The following is a 27,853-nucleotide window of genomic DNA, read 5'->3' on the forward strand; positions in this document are numbered from 1 at the left end:
AAAAAAAAAAAAAAAAAAAGGGATTGCAGACTTCTGAACAAATAAATACAATAAAAGTAAGGTACACTGACCATATTGTAATTGACTTAAAATCTCTGATTTTTTTTCATCTAACCAAAATATCCTTAAAATCATCAAGCCTATTTCGATGTCATTTTCTTTTTCAATTTTACTGTGACAAAATACATATAACAGATTTGCCACTTTTTTTGGTTTCCATTTTAATACTAAATCTTAGGCTTTTGTTGGAAAAGACCTTATGTATGTGATGGTAAGGCTATCCTTTGTCAAAATTGCCTACAAAAAATATCTATGGCATTTTATTAAAATAGTTACAGTAACACTTGCATAACTTATGAAGTACTTAAAACAATTATAGTGCATTGTCCTTACCATGCTAAATACTATGATTTCTCTTACTCCAAAGATCTTAAAATTCTTTAAAAATATGTAATTTTATTATTCTAAGTATACTGGTAGGAGCTCTGGTGGTGTAGTGCTTAAGGCACTTGACTGCTAACAGAAGGCTGGCGGTTCAAACCCACCAGCCACTCCTTGGAAGGAAGGTTGGGAAATCTACATCTGTAGTGATACCACCTTGGAAATCCAAGGAGGGGTTGCTATGAGTCAGATCTGACTCGATAGCAGTGCTTTTGGTTTTCGTTTGGCAGTATACTAGTAAAATATTTCTACTTCTATTTTAGAAATATTAGCTAAAAGATAAGCCATTAGGAAGACTTCTCATGGTAGAGATAGAAAGAGCCAAGAGCTCAACCGCATCATCCAGCCACCTGACCCAAAATGGCCACATTAGGCAGGTATACTCTGGAGAAACATTTGCTTTTTAAGGACAAAACAAAACAGAACAATTTGAAACAATTAGGTTGAGTATAGTATTTGCATAAGGATTGTATGAAAACTTAAAGAAGGGGTAGAGAAAGGATTCTGACTTCCTTCAGCTCTCTCATCTCACCACTTTGCTTTTAACAACAATGGAAAAAAAAAAACCAGGAAGAGAGAAAAGGTTAAGGGGTTTGGAGAGTATCTTGCAGCAGCAGGTTTCTCTTGCCTTGAAATACAATGAAATTGAACCACTTAAAAAAAATAGTATACCATGCATACACCACTCTATTGAAAGCCACATCCTTCAAGCCTAAGTTGCTTTGTTTTAGGCACACACACACACACACACACATATATATGAACACACACATATATATGTACACACACATACACATCACTCAAATTTGTACATCAAACTAAAAGAGACTTTCAGAAAGAACACTGAGGCTAAAAATGATGATAGGCAATACAGAGATAGAATGATAGAATGACATTCTTGTCTTCATAGAAGAAGCCAACATTGCTGAATTTACTTACATGTTTTGGGTCTTTGGAATCCAGGCTATCTATGACTATTTGTAGGTCCTTGATCTCCTTCTGCTTTTCAGCAATTTCTTGTCTTTGCTTTTCCATCTGTAGTTCTAGATCCAAAGCTTCCTGGCGTAATTTATTTAGAAGTTGTATCCTATCACTCAACTGCTTGAAAAGAAGGTCCTTCTCTGCTTCTGAAATCTAATCTCCCCACACCCCAACACACAATTAACAGGGGGACACCAACATTGGTTTGCAAAGTTAAACAAATTCTACAATTCAAAGATTATTCTATCCTCTATTAGTTTTTTAATAAAAGTTAAAATGTGAGGAATCTAGACACTCCATTCATATCTTATACTTTTATGTTTATTACATATAGAAAATCTTATTTTATAAAAGTTTATGAAAACTAATACTACAATAAAGGTTACAAATGAAGCTGTTATTCTAGTACAAGTGATTTGGAAGTAATTAATAACAACAACAATATTATTAATAAACAAGCAGCCAGCAAACCGATTCCGACTCACGATGACCCCATGTGTAGCTGAATTTATGTAACATTTACTATGTGCCAGGCACTGTTCTAAGCGCTTTACATACTTTAATTAATTTAATACTCAAAATTTAAAAAGTAGAAAGTATATTTACCCTAATTTTACAGATAAAAAAATTGAGTCTTACAAAAGTTATTAAATAGTTTGCCCAAGGTCTCATTATTATAGGTAGTAGAGCCAAGACTTAAACCTAACTAGTGCGCTGCCAGACCATGTCCCTAATTACTACACTACAGTGTCCTAGCGGTATAAGTATTAAGGCAATCAACCAAAAAATTCTCAGTACTAGTACAGAAGCAGTAACCTTAATACCCTATCTCCTATTTCTAATAGTTTTTAGCATTAAAATGTATACAAATGTAGAAATGTATCTCAAAATCTATATGAAATTATAAAAACAACAAAACAAGGATGCAGAACAAAGAATGCAAAGAAATGAAATATTGATAATGACTGTCCACAAGTGATGGGATTGTTGGTGTTTATTGATCCTTTTTTAAACTCTTCTAAATTTCCAAACCACCACTCATCTTTCAGTTTGTCATACTGTAGTAGCTTGCATGTTGCTGTGATACTGGAAGCTATGCCACTGGTATTTCAAATACCAGCAGGGTTATCCATGGTGGACAGGTTTCAGCGGAGCTAGCTTCCAGACTAAGACAGACTAGGAAGAAGGATGTGGTCAGGTGCACTTCTGAAAAAATCAGCCACCGAAAACCTTAAGAATAGCAGAGAAACACTGACATAGTGTCAGATGAGCCCCTCAAGTTGGAAGGCACTCAAAATATAACTAGGGAAGAAGTGTCTCCTCAAAGTAGAGGCAACCTTAATAACGTGGATGGAGTAAAGCTTTTGGGACCTTAATTTGCTAAGTGGCACAATTCAAAATGAGAAGGAACAGCTGTAAACAACCATTAATAATCAGAACGTTGAATGTATGGAGTATGAATCTAGGAAAATTGAAAGCTGTAGAAACATGAAATGGAACACAAGAGGATTGATATCTTAGGCATTACTGCATTTTATTAGAGCTGAAATACACTGTCCAATATGAATTGGACAATCATATAGTCTACTACGCCAGGAATGACAGATTAAAGAGGAATGGGGTCTCATTCATGGTCAAAAAGAACATTTCATCTTTGGCTGTACAATGATGTCAGTGATAGGATAATATCCATATGCCTATAGGGAAGACCAGTTAATATGACCATTATCCAAATTTATGCATCAACCACTACAGCCAAAGATGAAGAAACTAAAGATTTTTTTTACCAACTTCTGAATCTGAAATTGACTAAACATACAATCAAGATGTATTGATAACTACTAGTGAACAGAGTACGAAAGCTGGAAACAAAGAATAAGGATGAGTAGTTGGAAAATATGACATTGGTGACAGAACTGACTCTGGAGATCGCATTACAGAATTCTACATGACCAACTTATTCATTGCAAATACCTTCTTTAAGCAACACAAACAGTGACTATACACATGGATCTCACCAGATAGAATACACAGAAATCAGACTGACTCCATCTGCGGAAAGAGACAATGAAGAAACTCAGCATCATGACTCAGAACAAGGCTAGGGGCCAACCGTGGAACAGACCATCAGTTGCTCATATGCAAGTTTAAGCTGAAGCTTAAGAAAATTAAAACAAGGCCACAAGAGCCAAAATATGACCTTGAGTATGTTGTTATGTGCCATTGAGTCAAACCCGACTCATAGTGACCCCTCCTTGGGCTTCCGAGGCAGTATCACTACGGAAGTAGGATTGCCCAACCTCCCTTCCAAGGAGTGGCTGGTGGGTTTGAACCGCCAGCCGTCTGGTTAGCAGACAAGTGTCTTAGCCACTATGCTACCAGAGCTCCCGACCTTGAGTATATCTCACCTAAATATAGAGACCATCTAAGAATAGATTTGATGTACTAAATACCAGTGACCAAAGACCAGATGAGCCATGGGATGACATGAAGGACGCATGAGGAAAACAAAAGATCATTAAAAAGACAGGAAAGGAAGAGAAGACCAAAATGGACGTCAGAAGAGATTCTGAAACTTGGTCTTGAATGGAGAGTAGCTGAAGCAAATGGAAGAAATAATGAAGTAAAAGGGCTGAACAGAAGATTTCAAAAGGCAGCTGAGAGGGCAAAGTAAAGAATTATAATGAAATATGCAAAGATCTAGAGTTGGAAAATCAAAGGGGAAGAACATGCTCAGCATTTCTTAAGCTGAAAGAATTAAAGAAAACATTCAAGCAACATTGAGTTGCGACACTGAAGGATTCTATGGGCAAAAAACTGAATGAAGCAGGAAGCATGAAAAGAAGATGGAAGAAATACACTGAGTCATCAGATAGTAGATGTTCATCCATTTCAGGAGATAGCGTATGATCAAGAACTGACAGTACAGAAGGAGGAAGTCCAAGATGCACTGAAGGAATTGGTGAAAAACAAGTCTCCAGGAATTGACTGAATAGCCACTGAGATGTTTCAACAAATACATGCAGTACTAGAAGCACTCATTTGTTTATGCTAAGAAATTTGGAAGAACTGCCATCCACTTGGAAGGGATGTAGGGGATCCTGCATAAAGAGGGAGAACAATGTGGTATAAAACTCAAAATCATTTGGAGGCAAAAAAAAAAAAAAGGTGGGGACCAGGTTTGCTGGTCCAATAGAGCCTGGTGTAACCACTGAGACTATGGCCCCTAGCTGCCTTTCAGGTCTGGAATTGAACCCACAACTGTGGTTTCCAGCCAAACAAAGTACAGGCATGTGAGTTAAACATTTACCTCAAGTAGACACACGCCCTGGAGAGAACAATCATGGGAGAAGGAAGGGCTGCTTATGCACAGGGAGATAGCTCAGGATGCAGAAGAGTATGAAGGGATAGACACTGGGAGGAGGTAATTATGGGGAGGAAATGGGAGGGGAGCTGCTGAATTGTAAATTTTGGTCAATGACATGAGACAAAGTATATGTGAACTGCTGTATGAAAAGTGAATTTACTCTGTAAATCTTCACCCAAATCCTAATAAAAAAAAAAAGAAATTTGGAAGACAGCTACCTGGCCAACCGACTGGAAGAGATGCATATTTGTGGCCATTTCAAAAGAAAGGTGATCCAACAGAACATGGAAATCATTGAATAATATCATTAATATCACACACAAGTAAAATTTTGCTGAAAATAATTCAAAAGTGGTTGCAGCAATATATCAACAGAGAACTGCCAGAAATCCAAGCTGGATTCAGAAGATGGCATAGAACAAGGGATATATATCACTGCTGATCTCAGATGGATCTTGGCTGAAAGCAAAGAACACCAGAAAGATGTTTACATATGTTTTATTGACTATGCAAAAGCATTTTGTGGATCATAACAAATTATGGATAACATTATGAAGAACAGGAATTCCAGAACACTTATTGTGGTCATGAGGAACCTATACATAGACCAGGAGGCTGTCATTTAAACAGAACAAGGGGGATAGTGCATGGTTTAAAATGAGGAGGGGTGTGCATTAGAGTTGTATCTTTTCACCACACTTATTTAATCTGTATTCTAGCAAATAATCCAAGAAGCTGGACTATATGAAGAAGAATGCAGCATCAGGATTGGAGGAAGGCTTAGTAACCTGTGCTGTGCAGATGACACAACCTTGCTTGCTGAAAGCAAAGATGGCTTGAAGCACTTACTGATGAAGATCAAAGACTATATAGCCCTCAGTATGGATTACACCTCAACATAAAGAAAACAAATATCCTAGCAACATCATGATAAATGATGAAAAGACTGAAGTCATCAAGGATTTCATTTTATTTGGATCCACATCAATGACTGACAGCAGCAGTTAAGAAATCAAACATATTCATTGGGTAAATCTGCTGCAAAAGACCTCTCTAAAGTGTTAAAAGAGCAAAGATGTCACTTTGAGGACTAAATGCACCTGACCCAAGCCATAGTATTTTCAGTATCTTCATATGCAAGTGAGACCTGGACAATGAATAACAAAGATCACAGAAGAACTGATGAGTTTGAATTGTGGTATTGGTGAAGAATATTGAATGTACCATGAACAGCTAGAAAAACAACCAAATCTGTCTTAGAGGAAATACAACCAGAATGCTCCTTAGAGGTGAGTATGGTCAGAGTTTGTCTCACATACTTTGGTCAGCAAAAAAAGAGAAGATCCTCAATGAGATGTTGTGACACAAACTGTGAGGATGGACCCATGCATGGCAACGGTTGTAAGGATGGTGCAGGCCTAGGCGGTATTTCATTCTGTTGTACACAGTGTTGCCATTAATTGAAAACAATTTGATGTCACCTAACAACAACAAATTTCCAAAAGGAAGCCTTGGTGGAATAGGGTTAAGTGCTCAGCTGCTAACCAAAAGGTCAGTGGTTCAAATCCACCAGCCACTCTTGCTTCTGTAAAGATTATAGCCTTGGAAACCCTAACAGGCAGTTCTACTCTGTCCTACAGGGTTGCTATGAACAACGGCAACAGGTTTATATCTCCAAAATCCTTCCCGTAATCAAAATACCTTTACAATCACAAAAAGAAAAAGAAAATTGAAATTTTCTGTTTACTGTGAAATTATCTCATTATAGAATTGTAAATTATAGCAAATTCTCATTAAATTGAAGTTTTACAGATCTGAAAACTATGAATAAGAAGTAGGCTGACGCCTACCCTTGTTAGCACGTCAAGGAAATTAACAGTGTAAAGAAAAATTTAGGCTTATATTTACTCATTTAAAATAATTTTTTTCCCCCAAGTACATTTTATAAGCATATGTTTATTTCAAAATTATATTATTTAACCTACCAATCTATCTATATAAAGTTTTGGCCAGTGGTATTGTAAACCATTCTTATTTAATCATTAAAATAATTCTTGGTAACTCCCTCCACTACATCTCTCACTTTCAATCCATCTTTAAGTTCTCTCAGTTCTACTGCCAAATTTTACCTAGAATCAGTCTGCTTCTCTCCATGTTCACCATCATCTTCCTGGCCCAAGCCATTATCATTTCTTGCCTGTACTAAACAGTAGCCTCCTAACAGATGCACACATTTCTATTCTTTCCATCTTCCTCACGCCCACTCACTTTCCATAGAGTACCCAGGGTCTCTTATTTATATTTATAAATAGGATCAGGCAACTGTACTGCCCAAAGCCCTTCAAACGTTTCCCACTGCATTTAGAAAAAAAAATCAAACTACTTAAAATGGCCTAGAAACCTGGCATGACCTGGCCCCTAGTGATTCTTTAACCTCATCTCCCACTCTCACTCTACTGAGGACTCTTCAGCCTGAAGGCTTTTGCAGTGCCTCCTCTGCTTGGAATACTCTTCATTTCAACTCTGCCTCTTTGGCTCTTTCCCAGTCTAAACATCTTCTCCTCAGAGGGTCCCCACAATCTAAATTAGATCCCTTTTATTATTTCTCTCAATTTTCTATTTTTTTTTTTTTTTTACTACACCACTACATTTTTTAACTATGTATTTCTTTTTCACTTGTTTATTGTCTATTTCCCCTATTAGTCTGTCCAAAAGGGAGTGATACAGATCTGCTTTGTTTACTACTCAGAGCCCAGTCCAGTCAGTGACCAGTATTTCATAAGCTTCCAGTAAACTTGACTCAATTTCTAGTTACTATATACTTTAAAGCGTAGTGCCTAAGACACCTGACTGTTAACCAGAAAGCTGGTGGTTCAAACCCACCAGCCATTCCTCGGAAGGAAGGTTGGGCAATCTACTTCCGTAGTGATACTGCCTTGAAAACCCAAGGAGAGGTCGCTATGAGTCGGGTCCGACAAGACGGCATATAACAACAACAACAACATATGCTTTAAAAGTACTAATACAGTTATCTTTTTTAAAAATCTACAATTTGTACTTAACATTCTTTTGCTATCTATTAAGGTATGTTGCTTGTTTCCACTGAGTTGATTCCAACTCATAGTGACCCGATATGATAGAGAAGAACTGCTCCACAGGGTTTTCTAGGCTGAAATGTTTATGGGAGCAGATCACCAAGCCTTTTCTCCTGCAGAACAGCTGGTGGGTTCGAATCACTGACATTTTGGTTAGCAGCCAAGCGCTATGCAGTTCTAGTCATAATTTTGAAATACTGCTTTTTAAAAGTTTAAATAAGCTGGATTATGTGGTTAATTGCCTCCCCAAACAATTGCCGTCTTTGCCATGAGACTAGAAGAACTGGATGATGCCAAGCTATCATTACTAAACATTTTGATCCAGGATTCTACAGCGGAATCCTGATCAAAAGAAGGAAGATGTAGAACAGAATTTCAAAATCTCACGGGCTCCAGACTTTCTGGAGTCATGGAGAGTAGATAAACCCTGAAAATATTCCCCTGAGATAATCTTTAAACCTTAAACCAAAAATATCTCCTCAAAGTCTTTTTAAAACGAAACAATAGTTTAGCTTAGCTAGTAAAAAAATATCATGCTTGAGCATTGTGCTCTTTTAAGAACTATCTCTATGGGATCAAATTACAACAGCAACTAGAAAGATTAGATAGGAACCTCAGGGGGCAGTGAGTTTATGTTAACGGGAGAGGAACAACTCAGAAAGGAGGGTGAAAATGGTTGCACAAGTCCAAGAATATTATCAATGTCACTGAACTGTACATGTAGAAACCGGTGCATGTTTTACTGTATATTTCTCAATTAAAATAAAAACTAAAACGTCAAAACATTTCCTTTTTTGAATTTCCCCCCTATGCAATTATACCATGGTTTTGAGCTGCTTACTTCTTCATGGTGCACTTTGGTAATATGAGTGCTATTCTTTTTTGTACACCATTCCTTTTTTTGCTGCTTGTATTTGGTAGTAGTCACATTACATTAAAGATGTCTTAAGCTAAGTCCTATAATCTTATAGGTGGAAGTACTTAATAAAATTAGAAGAAATACATCAACAAGCAATTTCCTTGGGTAAAACAGCAGTTTTCATAATACAGTAGACAAAATACATTTTTACATAAATTCTAAGTAATTAATTTATTTCTAAACATCTTATAAAAGGCTAATAGGATATCATCATGAATGAAAGGGAAATGTGATTGGGAAATGCCAGAACCCGTATCTGACTCTGAAATTAGTTATTCCATAATTAGTGAAGCAGCACTGATTTAAAAATCATTTTCCATGAATATGAAAGGAACCAACATTTCATTTTTGCATTTCTACTTAGCAATGCTGTTTTGTTTGTACATACTTTTTTTAGTTGTATAGCTTCTTCCAGTTGTTTATATTCTTCAGTAGCTCTTAAAATTTGTTGTTCTGCCTTTTCTATTTCATGATGCAGTTCTGATAGTCGAGTTTGCGCTACCATTTAAAAAAACATGCACAATACACATGTAAAAAAACTTTGAATTCTGAAATTTTTACCACACAGATGTTTTTCTTTGAAGTTACCTCCAACTAAATTCTCTCACTATAAATTACAGGAATAAAACAGTAATTACTTATGATGGTTTTTCATCGATTAGTTAATCTCTATAATAAATTGTTTCATAATATGGTATAGCACTGTGATTCAGTCTTTTATTTGTAAAATTCTTGACATTAAAAGGGTCTTTACTCAATATTCCCAATGTTAGAGAACCCTTTTGAAAGGATAAATAAATTATTGGTTAAACATGCACTTATACATCGCTAAATCATAATCAGATTTAGGATATTAAAAATAAAAAAAAAAAACATTTCTGAGGCAAATGCTTTATTATTGGGCTCAATATCAAGAAATTCACTACTTTATTTTTTTTCCCAGCTATAAGTGATCTCAAAACAATTTTTCACTACCTCAAATTTCTGATTTCTCTCACTCTCTCCTTTCCTGCCTGGCTGTCAACCAGAAGATCAGCAGTTCAAAACCACCAAGGTCAGCGGTTCAAACCCACCAGCTGTTCCATGAAAGGAAGATGGGGCAATCTCCTTCTGTAAAGATTAACAGCTTTGGAAACCCAGTGGGGATCACTATGAGTCAGAGTTGACTCTATGGTAGTAAGTTTTATTTTTTGTTTTTAGTATACAACTATATGCCCCTTGAAACTAGTCTGCACATGTATTTGCTCTATTTTGGCTTTCCCCTTTCAGAGCCTTGCATATAACATATGTAGGCAAGGAGAACTCAGCCTCTCCTTTCCCTTTTCCAAGTCAAACTCTACTGGCTTTCCATGTTTTTTTACTTAGCTACCAACCAAGGGAAAGTAAGTTGCTAATCTGATTGGTGAGTGTGCCATGATTGCTAGTGGGATGCAATTCAGGTCTGCATTCTTCTTCCATATTCACACAGCTAACTGGATAAATGCATTCAAAGTTTGTCATTAACAGAGCCTCTAAAGTACCCTCTCGGCTTGACTTCTTCCTCCATGTGACTTTGCTAGAAAATGGTATATCTCTGGAATTTTCTTTAGCCCCCTTGGGTGATTTGGAGGGAAAAAGGGTGGGAAGGTGAAGTGCCGGGCAGGCCAGGAAAAGTAGGATACCAGTCTTCAGCCAAAACATAAAAACAGTATCTGATACAGCTTATCCAAAGTGCTGCTTTATGTTCTGGCTACATGCACAGCAATCAGTAAAATGGTATTTTACTTGCTTCGATTATTATTAATTATGTATTTGTGTATAGACAGTGTTTCACTGCTATTCATAAGGTCTTCAGCGGCCAATTCTTTCAGAAGTGGATGGTCCTATCTTTCTTCCTAAATCTATCCTAGAAGAAGTGCAGCTGGAATGCTCCCTAGAAGTAAGAATGGCCAGACTTCATCTCACTTACTTTGGTCATGTGGTCAGAAGGGACCAGTCCCTGGAGAAGGATATCATGTTTGGTAAAGTTTGGTAAAAAGAAAAAAAGGGAAGCCCCTCAATGAGATGGGTTGACACAGTGGCTGGAATGTTGGCCTCATCCATAACAAGGCTTGTGAGGATGATGCAGGACAGGGCAGTGTTTCATTCTGTTGCACACAGGGTCACTATGAGTCTGAATTGACTCAACAGCACCTAACAACAACAATAACATTTTATGTGTAGAGCTCCAGTGGGTATAAGGGCTATTTGGCAGGGCAGGATTTAAGCATTCTTGAACCTCCTGGACATGATGGCTATCAATTTATAGTAAAAAAAACCCATCCTCAGCTCTAAGAGAAATCATTAGAAAATAACTTTCTAGATGTACTTTTTTATGTAAAAGAACTATAATGCATTATCATAAACATGTTTAAGTGATTAAAAGAATTGTGAAAAAAATTTGCCTACAAACTTAATCTTCTTATATTTTTAAAGAATGTAATTTTTTTAACCTGCACTTATTTTTTTTCCTTTGTCCTCCAGCACGTCCAGTGGCGCCTGCGCTTTCAAGTTAACTTGCTCATTTCTAAGTCGCTCCCCTTCATCTGGCTCCATCTTCCTGATCTGTGCTGGCTGGGCATTATCAATAATGGAACTCTCTGTGGTGAACATATTTCTCTTGTATCTGGATTTGCCAATGTAAGGGCTTTCATCTGGGGCTTTATCAACTTCAACATACTAAAAGCAAAATAAATTAATAAATTCATGGTATAATAAATAACTTCAAAGCAATCAAATGGCATTATTCATTTTTGTAGTGGAAAACACAGCACAGAATTGCCTAAATTTATATTGAGTCCTATCTACAGGCCTAGAAATTGAAAAACACACATCATTCTTTTTTCTTATTGCTAATATACATCAAAAAAGAGTAAGAACTGAAAATGATCTCAAGAAAAACCCCTCTGTCCCAAAAGAATGAAAGGGCTTGGACTGATTGATTAAAGAGCTACCCACACAATCATATGACTTTGAGCACTGCTTAATCTCTAAAATCAGAAATCTGGTTGTTTTATTTTGGTTTCTAAGTTGATATAGGTAAAATCTTAGTCTATTAAATCTTAATAACTGAATTTTTAAAATTAAACAGCATCACCCTTGCTACAGGAGCATTTATGGCATTTGTAATAATAATGGTTGATTAATACTAAATTCAGTGACTAATGAAAAAGCAAGGTAGGGAGACAATCAAGTTTGGATCTGAGGAAGCTGCCCCAGCCACTCTCTCAAGCCTGGTAACTGTGGGCAAATTCCTCCTGGGGCTTTCTGCCTCATGAGGACACTGCTATAACCTACTGAGCTAAATAACTCATAGATTCAACCAAAATACAGTTCACTGTGCTGATGCCCTCATAATAAGAAAGAGGGCTAGTTATTGATAAAAATTCCTGAAATGTCCCTAGTCACCCCTCCCACGCTGGCTTTGAACTTGGGATTGCTAAAACATTAAAAAAAAAAAAAAAAAGAAAAAACTCACCTCTGATGGGTAATAATTCAGTGGCTCAAATTTAGCATCAATTTTATAAAAGGCCAATTCCTGCTCCAGTTCATACTGTTTCTGACAAGCTCGTGTTAGTTCCACAGTCTTCTGTTTTAGCTATTGGCCCAATTTGATATGAGATAACATATATAGTGTCAGTAAGTTAGTGTAAAGGTGCAATGATATAGCAGGTTCTAGTCATAATAATAATAGTATTTCTAATAATCCCACAGCAAACAGCACAACATTCAGAACACTTTACCTTAATTTAAAATTATAAATAATGAAACATAAAATTATCATTTCACATGAGATCACATAAGAGACCTTTGAAGTTTATGTACTATTTCAGGTTGCAATGGATAAAGATTTTTAAACCATCAAGTTTGCTTTATTCAAACATGAAAATAACTGTAACAATTATCTCTAAATAAACTGGTCTTTAAGTACCTGCTTCCTACTTTCCCAATAATTAGCCATAGTTTATTTCATGTACTTTGTGATTTTAAAAATTGCTTCAAATCATGGGGGGAATTTGATTCTGCCATTAACTACAAAAGAATAAGGCAGTGAGAAGAAGGGGAAAAAAGAAACTGGTTTTAATTGTTTTATTTGTAGCTAATGGCATCACAGGTTTTAAGTATCCAAAACATTATACTTTGTAGGGGGTAAGGAAATTTGTATAAACTCAGTCAGATCAAAATATGTAATATTAAATTTTTATAAAGTAAATCTACTATAATTATAACTTTTTAGTTATTCTTAAAAGTTTTTATAGCTGGGAGAAGACAAGAAATCATCCAATCTAATTCTCTGACTTCATAAAGAAAGAAAGAGAGTCCCAGACTGGTAAAGTAACTTGTTGAAGGTTACATATTACATTAGTGATACAGGCTGACTATTTTATTTTATAGGACTGGTTTTACCAGTCCCCTTTCTACTATACCAGTCCTTTGAGTTCATTTCAAAGGTCCACTAAGTGATTTATGCCCTTTTGTGTGTTGTGCCATGTCTGATATTAGATACCAGACAAAGAACATGCAGAAAAACTTCATTAATATAAAAATGCAAAAGAACAAAATATAAACAAACACGTACAGTTTATAACATCCAGAAAATTAAAGTCGTGCATAATTTAGTTTACAGTCACCTCTTGATTATCTGTCAAAATGGAAGCAATGCTAGCCTACAAAATAGGCAATATTGATTTTGTACTCACTATGTGCCAAACATTGGGCTAAGCATCTTACATGTGCTATCTCACTAAATCTTCACAACTACCCTATGAGACAATGAAAGCTTCGCAGTGAGGTTAAATAACTTGCCCAATCACAAAGCTGGTAGTGAAAAGGGCAGACTTCAGTTCCCAGTCTCCTGATTTCAGATCCAACGCTCTCTTTTACCGTGCTGCCTTCAGTGTCCTGCTGCAGGGACCAACACACTGATGCTTTCACTGAATGCTCACACAGCACTCAGTCTCAAAACAACTCACAACAAGCAGCTCAACTAACTCTGGGCTTCTCTCTCCAAAGCTCATTGGCAGTAAGGCCTAACACAGCATATGTGACTGGAACCATGGATAACGCAGACAAATGATAATACTCTGTGCTTCTCAAAGTACTTGTGTGCTTTTATAGCACTAAGTTTAGGGTTGCTGTCGGTCAGAATCGACCCAGAGGCAGTGGGTTTGGTTTGGTTAGCATATATTAAGCACTCAATAAATATCAGTTGCAGAAGTGCATGACCTAAAGATAGCAGCAAAAAGACATGGAAAGTAGGCTGGTTACAGTATTACCCTGGATAATCATGAGCTGACTGCAGTTAATGTATTTGCCAATCAAAAAAATGATACAAATTCTTTCCCCTACATCTAAAATACACTCTCATAAGTATGCAACCATTGAAGGGGAAAAAAAAAAAGCACACTTCCCCAGAAAGCAAGACAGTTTCAAAACTAAAAAGATAAAACAAGCATATTGATACACGTTATCATGCAAACCATAAAAAACAGAGTGTGTAGTCCAGCCCTGGAGCAACTACCTTTAAGGAAGAATAAAGAATCGGCAGAAAAGGGCCTGCAAGAAACAAAGGCTAGAAAGGAGACATAATCAAACAGAAGCCATCACCTGGAGAAATCCAGTGAGTTAAGTTGCTAAGTTCTATTTTATTAACAACTTACCTTAGGAAGATCTAGTTATTTTTTATTTGCATTATTCTTACATGGACACATTCAATCATCACTCTAACTAGGAGTTACAGATCTATCAATTTCCATTACTTAATTGATTCATTTCAAAATATTTTCACATTCATTACCTCATTAAATCCTCACAAATCTGTGAGTCAGGCAAGGTAGGTAACTCATTCTCACTTTTAAAATGAGTAAACTGAAAGGAGTTAAATCACTTACAAAAGGACAAAGAGAAACTTCAGTTAATATTTATTGGTGACAGTAGAGGGGGGACTACTATGGCTTAAATGATCACCAGAAGTCTTACTTCAATGTTACTAATTTTCTTTACACATATATGTATGTATGTATGCAGGCACACACATATGTATTAACCTGAGAAAACTGGAAAGCACTATACAATTTTAGGTATCAGTGCATATTCCACATACAATAGAAAACATTTTTCAAATGCAGGCTCTTATAATCAGACCTAGAATTCTTCTATAACATAGAATAGTCCTTTGGACTTAAAAAAAAAAATAGCAAAAGAGTATGAACTGGCAATTTAAAGAACAAATACAAAACAGTCAACAAATGCACACACAATATTCAATTCTCTAAACAAGTGCAAACTTAAACTGTAACAAGGTTTCATTTTTTTCTATCATATTTACAAGTTCAAAATAACAATACCCAGTGGGGAATTTACTGCTATAGGATTATAAATTGGTTATAAGCTTTCTGAAGCATGTGTTAACATTCATCAAAATTTAAATGCAAAGTATACAGTAATTACACTTGTAGTGATTTATGGTAAAGGATTATTATTAGCATGACTGCATAAGGATATACATACACATACACCCCACCCCCAAGATTTTCTCTGTATCATTGCCTCTAATAGCAAAAAACTTGAAGAAACCTAAAGATTCATGAATAGGCATAAGCTAAATAAATTATGCAATATCCATATGATGAGAACACTATAAAGACTTTTAAAAGAATGAGAAATATATATATATATATTTAAAAACATGTATTTTTTAACTTGGAGAGCTGTTCATGATATATTGTATGTGAAAAATAAGCTGCAGACTTTTATAGTAAGATTCCACTTTGTTCTATAAAATCAAAAACTTATTCAAGGGCATATATGTCTTTTTTGGGGGAACATTTTATTGTGTTTTAGATGAAAGTTTACATAGTAAACTGGTTTTCTATTCAACAATTTATACACAATTTGTTTTATGACATTGGTTGCTATACCCCAATGTGTTAGCACACTCCCAATTTCTACTCTGCCTTCCCCATGTCCATCCCTCCACAGTCCCTGCCCCTCCTAGCCTTCTCATCTTTGCTTTTGGGCAAGTGTTACCTGTTTGGTATTGTATAATTGACTATTCTAAAGAGCACTGTTCAAGAGTATATAGATGTTTAATTTATATATAAATTAATTACATATATAATGTATAATCATGGAAAACAAGAAAGACATTCCCAAGGAATACGGTAGGGAAAAATGACATCTTTATTTTCTACTATATATATTTGTGTTATTGAATTTGTTATAATAAACATGTATTAATTTTAGAAAAGTATGTTTAAATGTTTAAATGGTTAATTATAAAAATAATATAAGAACATAGAGAAGAGTACAACCTGGTGTCTACAAAAGTATTTCAGGGAAAAAATAGCAAAAACTGTTGACAATTCACAAAACATTTACTCATAGCACTAACATTTGTTGCTGTTGTTATGTGTCGTCGAGTCGGACCTGACTCATAGCGACCCCTCCTTGGGTTTCCGAGGCAGTATCACTATGGAAGTAAATTGCCCCATCTTCCTTCCGAGGAGTGGCTGGTGGGTTTGAACCGCCAGCCTTCTGGTTAGCAGTCAAGTGCCTTAGGCACTAACATATCAACCACAATTATAAATTAAAAAAAAAAAAAAGCAAAGTAGGCAACTATACCAGTCTATAATTTTGGAATAACACAAACTTGTAAGACATGACATTTTGTCCAGGTTTTCAATGAGTTGATGCTGTATGCCAGGAAGTCAGCACATGGAAATTACAGTTATTAATCTTAGCAGTAAAAGATGGATCCTATATTCCAAAAAGATCTGTAACTCTGCAAAGTTTATCAAATGTTGATAAATGTCAATAATATCATCATAACTACTTATCTTTATTTTTGTATCTGAAACACGAATTTATGTGATTGGCATGAAGAGTTCACAAAAATAAATAAAATTGTCATGCTGGTCTACAATGGTTGCAGTACTCATCAATCCACTCTATTAATGGAAAGCAGAAGTACATAATCCAAAATCATGATTACCACCAGATTATCAATACTATTAATACATGCCTTCAGAATACAACTGGCAAATCTGAAAACTACATTCAACTAAGTGACATATGAAGGAACCCACAAATGCTTTTAATATTTAAATTACAGAGCGGGGGAAGCTGTCCTATTTTCCTTATGCCCGTCCTGGTATAAACTACCTTTTTTTCTCAGGCAAAGACCTCAAGAAAGAGGTAGTTAAGTATTGATATTTCAAGTAACAACTTCCCTTCTAAACTGCAGGCCTACACACAAAGAATGCACAGATGGAATTGTCAATAAAGCAAGCAATAAGGCAGAATTCTCCTTGTTAACTAGGCAAGTAATTAGACAAAACTCACAATCTTCAAAGAGAAACAGGAGATAACTATATCTTGGATTCTATTAGTTATAAGGGAAGTACAATTCTCTAGAGTATGCATAGATTAGAATAAGAAACTGCTGATGGTGGGAGCAAGGGGGTATCAATAGCTATTTTGCCTTCAGGGAAAACAGCCTAATAATTTTACAGAATCAGATTTTCTGGACTTAATGGGCCCTTTTGAGGTCATTTAGTCCATTTTCTTGTCTAATGATTTTGATCTTTCCCCCTAGACTTCCAAGTTTTGGCCAGCTTCTGCCTGCTTCAGTGACAGCAAAAACATTCTAGAGTTATCACATTTTATCTCAGGACAGCTATTAGAAATTTCTTCATCTTCCCTAAATGAAAACTGGTTTTCCTATCATTCCATTTACCAGGTCTTAATTATATCTCATGAGACTTTAGTAATAATTCTAGTTCCTCTTCCATGAAACAGTCCTTTGAATATATGAAGGCAATTGTCATAGCTACTGGGTCTCCTCTCTAGCCTGGACACCCACTATTCCTTTGCTCATTCCTCATACGGCATGGTCTCAAGACCTTTGAAGTTTCTTGATCAGTAACTTTTTGAACACATTCTGGTTTTTAATATCTTTTTTTTTGTTTCAACCATAAAGCCAAATTACATAAAACTGAAAACATCGCAGATGTGCAGAAAGGGCAATTTGAATGTGCTGTATAATTGTCTTCCTCAGAAATAACTACTGCCAAGAGCCTGGTGCACAGTCTGCCATTTTCCCCTATACGTATATATTTATTTTCATATATAAAATCATACTCAACATGCTGCTTTGCAACGTGCTTTTTTCACAAATCAACATGTGTTACGTACATCATTCCACATTAGGACACACAGTTCTACCTCAGTTTACTAACAACATGCTATTCTACCACATGGATGTCTCTAAGTTTCCCACTTACAGATTAGTTACTTCCTTTTTTTTTTTTTTTTGGCTAATAGAAACAAAATTGTAGCGAATATCCTTGTATAAGTATGCATACATGTATATGAGTATGTATATATATGATCTTTATTTATTGTTGCTACAATCTGTATAAAATATATTATTGGAAATGGAATCCGAGACAGGAAATGTCTGTTCAAGATTTGGATAGTTTTGCCAAAATGCTTTCTAAAAGTTTTTGCCAATGTTCAGACTCACCAAGAATGTTGCTACCTTAAAGAAATACAAATACTTAGAGGCAGTCTGACCAAATCTCACAGCGTAGAACTTCATCTTTTTCCTTTGTTCTCAACACGACACTTCAAACAATATAGCCCAAGCTGGCACTTTTTGCATACTTTAACGGTGCAACCATATCATACAATATAGTCTACAACACATAAAGACTTTTGCATATATTTGTATTAAACCACATCTTTCCCAATCAATGATCAGAGAGTTACATTTTCAGATCCAAAGGCAAAGTATTCTCCTTCATCGAAGAATACTGCCTGGCAATGCAAAATACAGACTTACCAATTCATTCTTTGTGTTTAGGTCACTCTCTAGCTCGTCATAGTTCTGTTTCTGTAACATGGCCTCCTCTTTTAATGATTTGTTCAGTTTATCTTGATTTTTAATTTCCTCAAGGAACCTTGATTGTTTGTTCTTCAGCTCCTCAGTTTCCATCACCTTCTTTTCCAAATCTCTTTCTAGTCTTTCTACCTCTTCTGCCAATAAAAATTCAATAGTTTATTTACCATTATCTTTCCCAATTAAAGAAATGTAAAAATATGTCTCAAATAAAACAAAAGCAAAAGAAATCTAAGAATAGTGTAAATACAATTGTGTATTAAAAATCAGTCACTACAACACTGGGAAGAGGTAACTATGGGGAGGAAGTGGGAGGGGAGCTGTTGCAGTATGGTAAACTGTGGTCAATGTCATGAAACAAAGTGTATGTGAACTGCTGTATGGAAAGTGAATTTGCTCTGTAAATCTTCACCCAAATCACAATAAAATAATAATAATAATAAATCAGTCACTACAGTTTTAGAAAAAAAAAAGACTGGTCATCTTGAAATTGATTTATTTAAAAGAAGTAAGCATGTTGTCATTTGGATTAAATTTTAAGGGCTAATATTCTACTTCCACATATTTAATTCAATTAGTGTTGATAAGATGAGGTTTTTCCAGGTTCCCTTTAACAACTATGTAGTTTATTTGATATTAGTAATTACAGTTATTAGGATGCTGCAAACGTGTTTGCAAAACACTGTTACCTTAAAATCCCTCAAAGGCTTCATACAGTTCTTAGGATAAGATCCAAAAACTTAAATGAAGAGCTGATTAGGCTCTTTATGATCTGATCCTACCCTCCTTCTCCAGCTTCATCTTCAAGGACACCGCCACTACAGCCTTTCTAAAATTAGTTCTTCAGATTTGTGATGCCTCTTCTCACCTGCAGTCTTATTCATGCCCTCAGCCTGAGCTTAAGGAGCTCTGGTGGTAGAGCAGTTAAGACACTTGGCTGCTAACCAAAAGGTCGGTGGTTTGAACCACCAGCTGTTCCATGCAAGTAAGATGATGCAGTCTGTTTCCATAAAGATTCACAGCCTTGGAAACCCAATGGGGTGGCTATGAGTCGAATGGACTCAATGGCAGTGAGTCTGTTTTTTTGAAGTTTGGTCTGAGCTTACTGAGCTAACTATTTTGCATTTATTTAGCTCTCTGTTGGGAGCTCTGGTGGCATAGTGCCTAAGGGATTTGACTGCTACCCAGAAGGATGGTGGTTCAAACCCACCAGCCACTCCCCAGAAGGAAGGTTGGGCAATCTACTTCTGTAGAGATACTGCCTCAGGGTATCATAGGGGTGGCTATGAGTTGGATCCGACTGGCAGCTGTTTGTTTTTTAAAAAAACACTTTGAGAATCCCGCCTTTACCCTACCCCTTCTCAGGTTAGATGCTTCTCAGGGATACTCCCACATCACCTTGTACCTGCACTGTGTCCCTTGTCATAGGGAGTTGTAAACAGCTTGGCTGTCTGCTTTCCCCACTAAAGCTTCATGAAAGAAGAAGCTGCATCTATCTGGCTCACCACTGGATCCCAAGAGCCCAATACATTAAAGGTTCTTAATTAGTATCTAAAGTAATTAATGACCCATAAGCAGTTTAAACATTTTCCCCAATATTTCATTTATATGACTTTGCATTATTTATATGCATATATGCATTATTTATATTTTTAATGATTACAAAACACACTTCAGGGTAACAAATGTTGGGTGAGTAGAGTCCAAATTGTAAAAATTTACCATGCTTTTCAAATATTGGATTGAACTATATAAAACTGATGTTTTTGTTGGTCAAAAACAAACTAACATCAATTTCATACGCCTGAACATAAAGGCTCATTTCCCAATACCCTACAATGGCTATTTTATACCTCCTCCTGCTCCTCAAAACTCTTATACTCTACATTCTTTTTTTCTTTTCTCCTTCTCAGCTGATGACCTCATACTTCACTGAAAAACCAGAAGCCATCAGTGGAAACCTCCTCAATTCCCATGACCAACTCAACTACCTACATTTCCACACATCTTCTCTACTGTCTGATGGAGAAAGTGTCCTTCCTACTGAAGGACTATCCTTCCTGTTTTTCTGGATCTGATCCTCGTCTTCTCAAGGACCACAGGAACTGAACCAGGATTTGTCAACCCGCTATAGCCTTGACTATTCTGTTTCTCTGATGACTAGTTTTGTAGTTTAGTGTATTTGTTCTGCCCATTTCCTGGTCTAGAAGGTTTATTTATTTATTTATTTATTTATAAATGTTGGGCTCTATTTATTAGGTCACAGTGGAATGAAATTCTGGGAGAAAATTCCAAATCTTCACCCAACATCTCCCTCCCCCAGTGGGGGGGAAGGGGAAGGAAGGAAACTGCAAAATTTTTTTTTAAATCTCCCTCCCATTCACTCTTCAATTTATTATAATCTATAATCATGTTTCCACCATGCCTTAAACTGCTACAGTTAAGATCATCATTGTTGAAGAAAACCAGAGACTCATGGAAACAATCAGTCCAAGCGAATGTACACCATGCGATCCTCAGCTTATACGACTATTAGATGTAGGAGATCCTGGATCCCACAGAGCAATGTGGAACAAAATTCAAATTAAAAAAAAAGGGGGGTGCAGATTTGCTGGTCTGATAGAGCCTGATGGAACCACTGAGGCTATGGCCCCTAGCTGCTCTTTAGGTCTGGTAATGAACCAACTCCTGTGGCTTCCACCCAAACAAAAGACAGGCTTATGAGGTGAACATTTACATTAGATAGATACACTCCTTAGAGAGAACAATCATGGGAGAATAGAAGGGCTGTGTATGCACAGGGACATAGTTCAGGGGGCAGGAGTGCATGGGACGGAAGGACACAGGGAAGAAGGAATTATGGGGAGGAAGTGGGAGGGGATCTGTTTCATTATGGTAAATTGTAGTCAATGTTATGAGACAAAGCTGTATGGAAAGTGAAATTTACTCTGTAAACTTTCACCCAAATCACAATAAACAAACAAAAAGATCACAACTGTTATGTTGCTAATCTAAAGCATACTTCTGTGTTTGTCTTACTTCATATCTCAGCACTGAACATGGTTGACCACTACCTCTCTTGAAACCCTTTCTTCTCTGGCTTTTGCAACTCATTATTTCCAGTTTTCTCCTACCTTGCCAGGCTTTCCTTCTCAGTCTCTTTTCTGAGCTCCTCTTCTTCTTCCCAAGTCCTACCTAGCTGAGTTAATCAATTCCCAGTGATTTAAATACCACATTTATGATAATGACTCTCAGATTTCTATCTCCAGTTCATCTTTTGTCTGACCTCCAGCTATGGTGGTTCAGTGGTGGAATTCTTGCTTCCCATGCAGGACACTAGGTTTGATTTCTGGTCAATGCACCGCATGCACAGACATCATCCACCTGTCAGGGGAGACTGTCAGGGGAGGCTATGATGCTGAACAAAGTTCACTGGAGCTTCCAGACTAAGAGAAAGACTAGGAAAAAAGTCCTGGCAATCTACTTTCAGAAATCAGGCAACAAAAACTCTACGTGTCATGAGAGTCCGATCTATAACCAATCATGGTGCAGGACCAGGCAGCATTTCGTTCCGTTATGCACGGAGTCACCATGAATAAGGAGTGACTTGATGGCAGCTAACAACAATAACAACTTGATAGCTCTATTTAGTTGTCTCATAGACATTTCAAATTCAACATGTCCAAAACAAAACTCTTAATTCTTTTATTTCCATATATAGTACAGTGAATTACTTAATATGGCCCTTCTAGCCATAACTCCCACAGAATGATTGGCTGGGACAACACAAATAAGGTATCTATGGGTGTCCAATAGTCTGCTTATGCAAAAAAGGTACATGGAACCCTTGCTGGGGAAGGGGGTAGCCTTGAAACTGATAAGGAGCTTGCTATATAACCAGATTCCCTGACAGAAGTTTTAGAGAAAGAGTTGGAGAAAGAGAGGGAGCTATAACACTAAAGAGAATAAGAAACAGTGGTATGGCAGCAGCAAGGGTGATAACGGCACTAAACAGGAGGAAGGAGACCAGCATGAGAAGGCTGTGATGGGGCATGCCAACCCACAGAGCTAAGACCTGCAACACTCGTAAGGCCCCAGCAGGACCTGGAGGCACAGGACAGGAAGAAGCTGTCATGATGGAAGAACTGTATCCTGAGTTGCTCCTGTTAACTTCTAAGTTGATTCTGATCCCTAATTGTACCCTGTTACTTCCCTAATAATGCATTTAACTATAAGCACAGTTTGTAAGTTGTAGTAGGAAATTACTGAACCCAAAGATAGGAGGAATAGTTGGAGTGGTACAACAGCTTAGAGAATTTGGACATTTGGGACATCTTTAACCTTTGCCTCATAGGAATCAGCTTTGTACTGATTCTTATACGAGAAATTATTAATTGACCATAAATGATATCACCATCTAAGCACTTACTCCCAGAAGGTTAGGAATTATCCAATCCATTGGAAATGCTGCTTACTTTACCTCTACAATTGATCTAAAATATTTCATCTTTTTTTTCTATTTCCAACTCTAACACCTAAGTAGGCGCTCTGGTGGCATAGTACCTAGGGCATTTGACTGCTAACTGGAAGGCTGGTGGTTCAAACCCACCAGCCACTCCTCGGAAGGAAGACTGGGCAATCTACTTCCTTAGAGAGACTACCTTGGAAACCCAAGGAGGGGTCGCCATGAGTCAGAACTGACACCTAAGTACGCACAGGCCACTAACATTTCTAGCCTGGATGACTGCAATAGCCTCCTAACAAACAGGTCCCTTCACCTCCACTTTGCCCAACTCCAAGTCAATCTCCACTCTGCATCAAAAATAATCTTCTCAATAAACAAACTGGATCATGTCCCACCCATGCTTAAAAATGACCAATGGCTTCCCACTGTAGTTGAAATAAAATTCAAACTCTAAGGCCCTGCATCAACTTGCTTCACCCTATCGCTCCAAACTTTTTCATGAGCTATCCTCCAGACCTGTGGGCCTTTTTTTGAGGTCCTTGAACTCATCAAGGTCTTTCCAACCCCAAACTACAAACTGCTATCCCTCCCTGAACGCGATTCTTCACATTATTAATCCTTCTTCCCTTTGCCTTCAGCTTAAATATCAATTCCTCAGAGAAGCATTCCTTTACAATTTTCCCTAAAAGGAAGTCCTGCTCTGTTATTTTATTTGAATTTACTTGTTTTTTTGTCTGTCTTCTTCCCTAAAACATGAGCTACATAAAGACCAGCCCCATATGTTTGTCCACTACGTGTCAAGTACAATGTGTGGCTCCCAGTACATGCTCAATAAATATCTGTTGAATGAATTACTTCATGGTACCATTTTTCATACACATTTTGATAGCATTATAAAGTTCATAATATATTTTTCTGGATAATGTCTGAAAAAATAAATTTTTCCTCAACCTACACTTGGTTCTTTTACAATGTCAACTTACCTAAACTGAATCTCTCAAAAGCCTCCTGTCTGTCCTGAGTGGTTACTGGGTGACCTTCTAAGCTTTCCAGCGAGCGGAGGTGAAAAATGATAAAGTGCTGGTAATGAGGAAGAGCCACAATCGGATTTTCAAGCAGGATCAGAGATGTTAAATCTTGAAGTGGTTTCAACTTGCTTACATTCTGCAGCTGAACAGATATATAACATTAGTATTAATATAATTTAATTTGAAAACCATAAGCCTACCTAAGGGAAGTAAAAAAGCAATGGACACTGCTCTTAATATGACAAGGAACCTACTCATGGAACACATTATCTAAAAGTGGTAATGGTGAGAGGGATAAAAAGAGAGAACACAGTTCTTGAATATCTATCTATAATGTCAATGAAATACTAGGCATTTTCATTCACCATTTCAACTGTAATTCCTCCAACAACTTATGAGGTAAATATCACCTTAATTTTAAAGATGAAGAAACTGAGGTTCATACAAGTTAGGTAACTTGCCATGGACCAGAGCTTGTAAATGAATGAAATAAGATTTGAATTCAGGTCTGTATAATTCTAAACCTATAGTGTTTCCATTACACTGATTGAACACATGGAAAATATAGATGGCTATAATAAAGATTACAGTAAATCTTAAGATAACAGAGTTACAACTGATAGTTAGAAGAAATACAGGTATGTAACACTGCTGGTGGGACTGTCAAATGATACAACCACTGTGGAAAGCAGTATAGTGATTCCTTAAAAAGTTAGAATTAGAAATATCATTTAACCCAGCAATTCCATTACTAGGTATACATTCTAAAGAAGTAAGAGCCAGGACAAGAACAGATATATGCACACCCATGTTCATCCCAGCACTATTTACAACAGCAAAAAGATGGAAACAACCTCAGTGCCCATCAACAGAAAAATGGATAACCAAACTATACACACAATGGAATACAATACAACCCTAAAGAATAACATAGATTCTGCAAAACACCGCAAAATGTGGATGAAGTTGGAGGACAGTATGCTGAGTGAAATAAGCCAATCACAGAAGGACAAATATTGTATTAGTCCATTACTGTAAAAAGTCAAGGCAAGATATGTCTATGCAGGGGTGGGGGGAGCTCTGGTGGTGTAGCGCCTAAGGCATTTGACTGCTACCAGAAGGTTGACAGATCAAACCCACCAGCCACTCCTTGGAAGGAAGATTGGGCAATCCACTTCCATAGAGATACTGCCTCGGAAACCCAAGGAGGGGTCACTATGAGTCGAACTGACTTGATGGTAGCGAGTTTGTTTTTTCTGGATGCTGGGGGGATTGGCCCATGACCATGTATAGGGTTGGGAGACAATGTTTCTACAAGTGTATTTGTATGTTCTATAAGAATTCCCAGGTATACAGTAGAGCTGACAAGGGACAAGGTTGTAGTCATTTCTTGGCCCCAGCCAGCTACCCAGAGGGAGTGGGTAGTTGGACCTGTGGGCTTGGGACTATGGTCATAGGGGACATCAAGCTCCACTGGCATAATACACTGCACAAAAACACTGTTCTACATCCTACTTTGGTGAGTAATGTCAGGGATCATCAAAGCTTGCAAGTGGCCAGCTAGATGCAACAATAGTCTCTCCTTGTCTAGAGCAAAGAAGAATGAAGAAAACCAAAGATGCATGGAAATAATTAGTCCAAGCGACTGGTATACCATGCGATCCTCAGCTTATACGACTATGAGACCAGAAGAACTAGATGGTGCCCGGCTACCACTGTTAACCACTTGGAGTGGGATCTATGTACAAGATCCTGGATAGAGTGGGAAAACAATGTGGAACAAAACTCAAAATCATATTTTAAAAAAAGGGACCATGTTTGCTGGTCTGATAGAGCCTGGTGGAACCACTGAGACTATGGCCCCTAGCTTCCCTTCAGGTCTGGAATTGAACCCACTCCTGTGGCTGCCAGCCAAACAAAAGACAGGTATATGAGCTGAACATTTACGTTAAGTAGATATACTCTTTGGAGAGATCAATCATGGGAGAATAGAAGGACTGTGTATGCACAGGGAGACAGCTTGGGGGGCAGCAGTGCATAGGAAAGAAGGACATAGGGAAGAGGTAACTATGAAGAAGTGGGAACAGAGCTGTTGCATTGTGGGAAAATGTAATCAATACCATGAGACAAAGTGTATGTGAACTGCTGCATGGAAAACGAATTTGCTCTGTAAACTTTCACCCAAATCAAAATCAAAATTTAAAAAAAAAAAAGAATTCTCTAAATCAGTGATTCTTAATGAGATTTGGAAGAATGTATGTTTTGAAAAAAGCATATTCAGTAATGCAATGTAACTTTATATTTAATACAACCATAGCCTTATTTTATATTCTAAAATTTTAAAGCATTTTCACATTTATCATTTCATTTTAGCCACATAACCCTCCTACAGAGAAATAAACAAATAATTTCCTCTAAATTAAACACTATATAACGAATTTTAGAAACATTAAGAGATCTTCCAAGTTCACAAAAGTGAGTCCAGACATCTTTCATTTTCTACTTCTGCTTTTATTTTTTTACTTCTTTCATTTGATGTTTGGTTAAAAGACCAACAATCTTAAAAGAAGAAATCCATTAAAAACTAAAACCAGTAGCTCCATCTTTAATCCTTTTTTTTCAACAAGTCCAAAAATTTGAAAAGTAATTATTCCCACTATGATTAACTTACCGATGATACCTTGTTGCCTTTCAGATTGAGGACCCGCAAAGATTTTAACTTCTTCCCTAACCATACTGGAATATGTTCAATCTCATTTCCTGCAAGGTTTAGCTTTTGCAGATGACACATATTTTCTATGCCTTCAATTTTGCTGGAAACCAAAGGATAAAATCAAACTTAAAGAGTACAATGACAAGAGTTCCTCCATTGAATTTTTTAGAATAAACAGCTTTGTTCTCACTTGGGGTTACTTTTCATAATTTTAATTTATCAGTTGTTTTCATAAATGAAAACCAAAACAAATGTGGCTAAAAACAAATTTATTAGAAGGGCTAAACTGCCAACCTTTCACTGCTGTGCCCAGGAATCCCATCCATCTTACTATCAGACTTCAGGGCCCCACAACTCTAAGAAACATACTAAGCCTTGAAATAAGTGACATAAGCACCAACCACCACAAAAATCTGTCAACAATCTAAGCCCTGGACTGTTTAACATACAGCTGGAATAAACATTACAGACTTGAAACAAACCAGAAAAAGAGAGTCTATCTATGGCAATGTCATTCATTAACCATTATGAAAAGTAATAGCTGATAGCCAGGGAAGACCTAAAAAACTCAAACGCACACACTCTTCTACGTGATAAAGTCTTACACAAGAGACCCCCCCAAAAAAAAAAAAACCAAACTCACTACCACTGATGCTCTTAACTATTACCTTAAGTTACCACAGAATGGTTATTTATGCCAATAGAATATGGCTCCCATTTCTGAGCTAGTGAACCCCTGATGATGATATTATTTATCAGTATAAATATTTTAATCACATTATTTAAATTAGTGAACAATTTATCACTCATAATGACCAATCTTGACTGATGAAGTATTTGTTGTTGTTGTTGTTAAGTGCCGTCGAGTCGTTTCCGACTCATAGCGACCCCATGCACAGCAGAACGAAACACTGCCCGATCCCGC

General features: G+C 36.9%; 1 protein-coding gene across 1 annotated transcript in view; it reads right to left on the minus strand.

The window, feature by feature from the left end:
- CNTRL (centriolin) overlaps positions 1 to 27,853 on the minus strand; it is a 119,076-nt gene that overhangs the window by 70,998 nt on the left and 20,225 nt on the right. The window contains exons 4-10 of the mRNA XM_042780385.1: positions 26,887 to 27,028; positions 24,171 to 24,357; positions 18,666 to 18,859; positions 12,300 to 12,419; positions 11,275 to 11,500; positions 9,192 to 9,301; positions 1,381 to 1,575 (exon numbers count right to left, since the gene is read on the minus strand). Coding sequence (XP_042636319.1) covers positions 1,381 to 1,575; positions 9,192 to 9,301; positions 11,275 to 11,500; positions 12,300 to 12,419; positions 18,666 to 18,859; positions 24,171 to 24,357; positions 26,887 to 27,028 — 1,174 coding nt within the window. The remainder of the gene's footprint in view (positions 1 to 1,380; positions 1,576 to 9,191; positions 9,302 to 11,274; positions 11,501 to 12,299; positions 12,420 to 18,665; positions 18,860 to 24,170; positions 24,358 to 26,886; positions 27,029 to 27,853) is intronic.

This window comes from Orycteropus afer, unplaced genomic scaffold, assembly GCF_000298275.1.
Source record: "Orycteropus afer afer isolate SDZICR_OR568_19922 unplaced genomic scaffold, OryAfe1.0 scaffold00037, whole genome shotgun sequence".
Lineage (NCBI taxonomy): Eukaryota > Metazoa > Chordata > Mammalia > Tubulidentata > Orycteropodidae > Orycteropus > Orycteropus afer.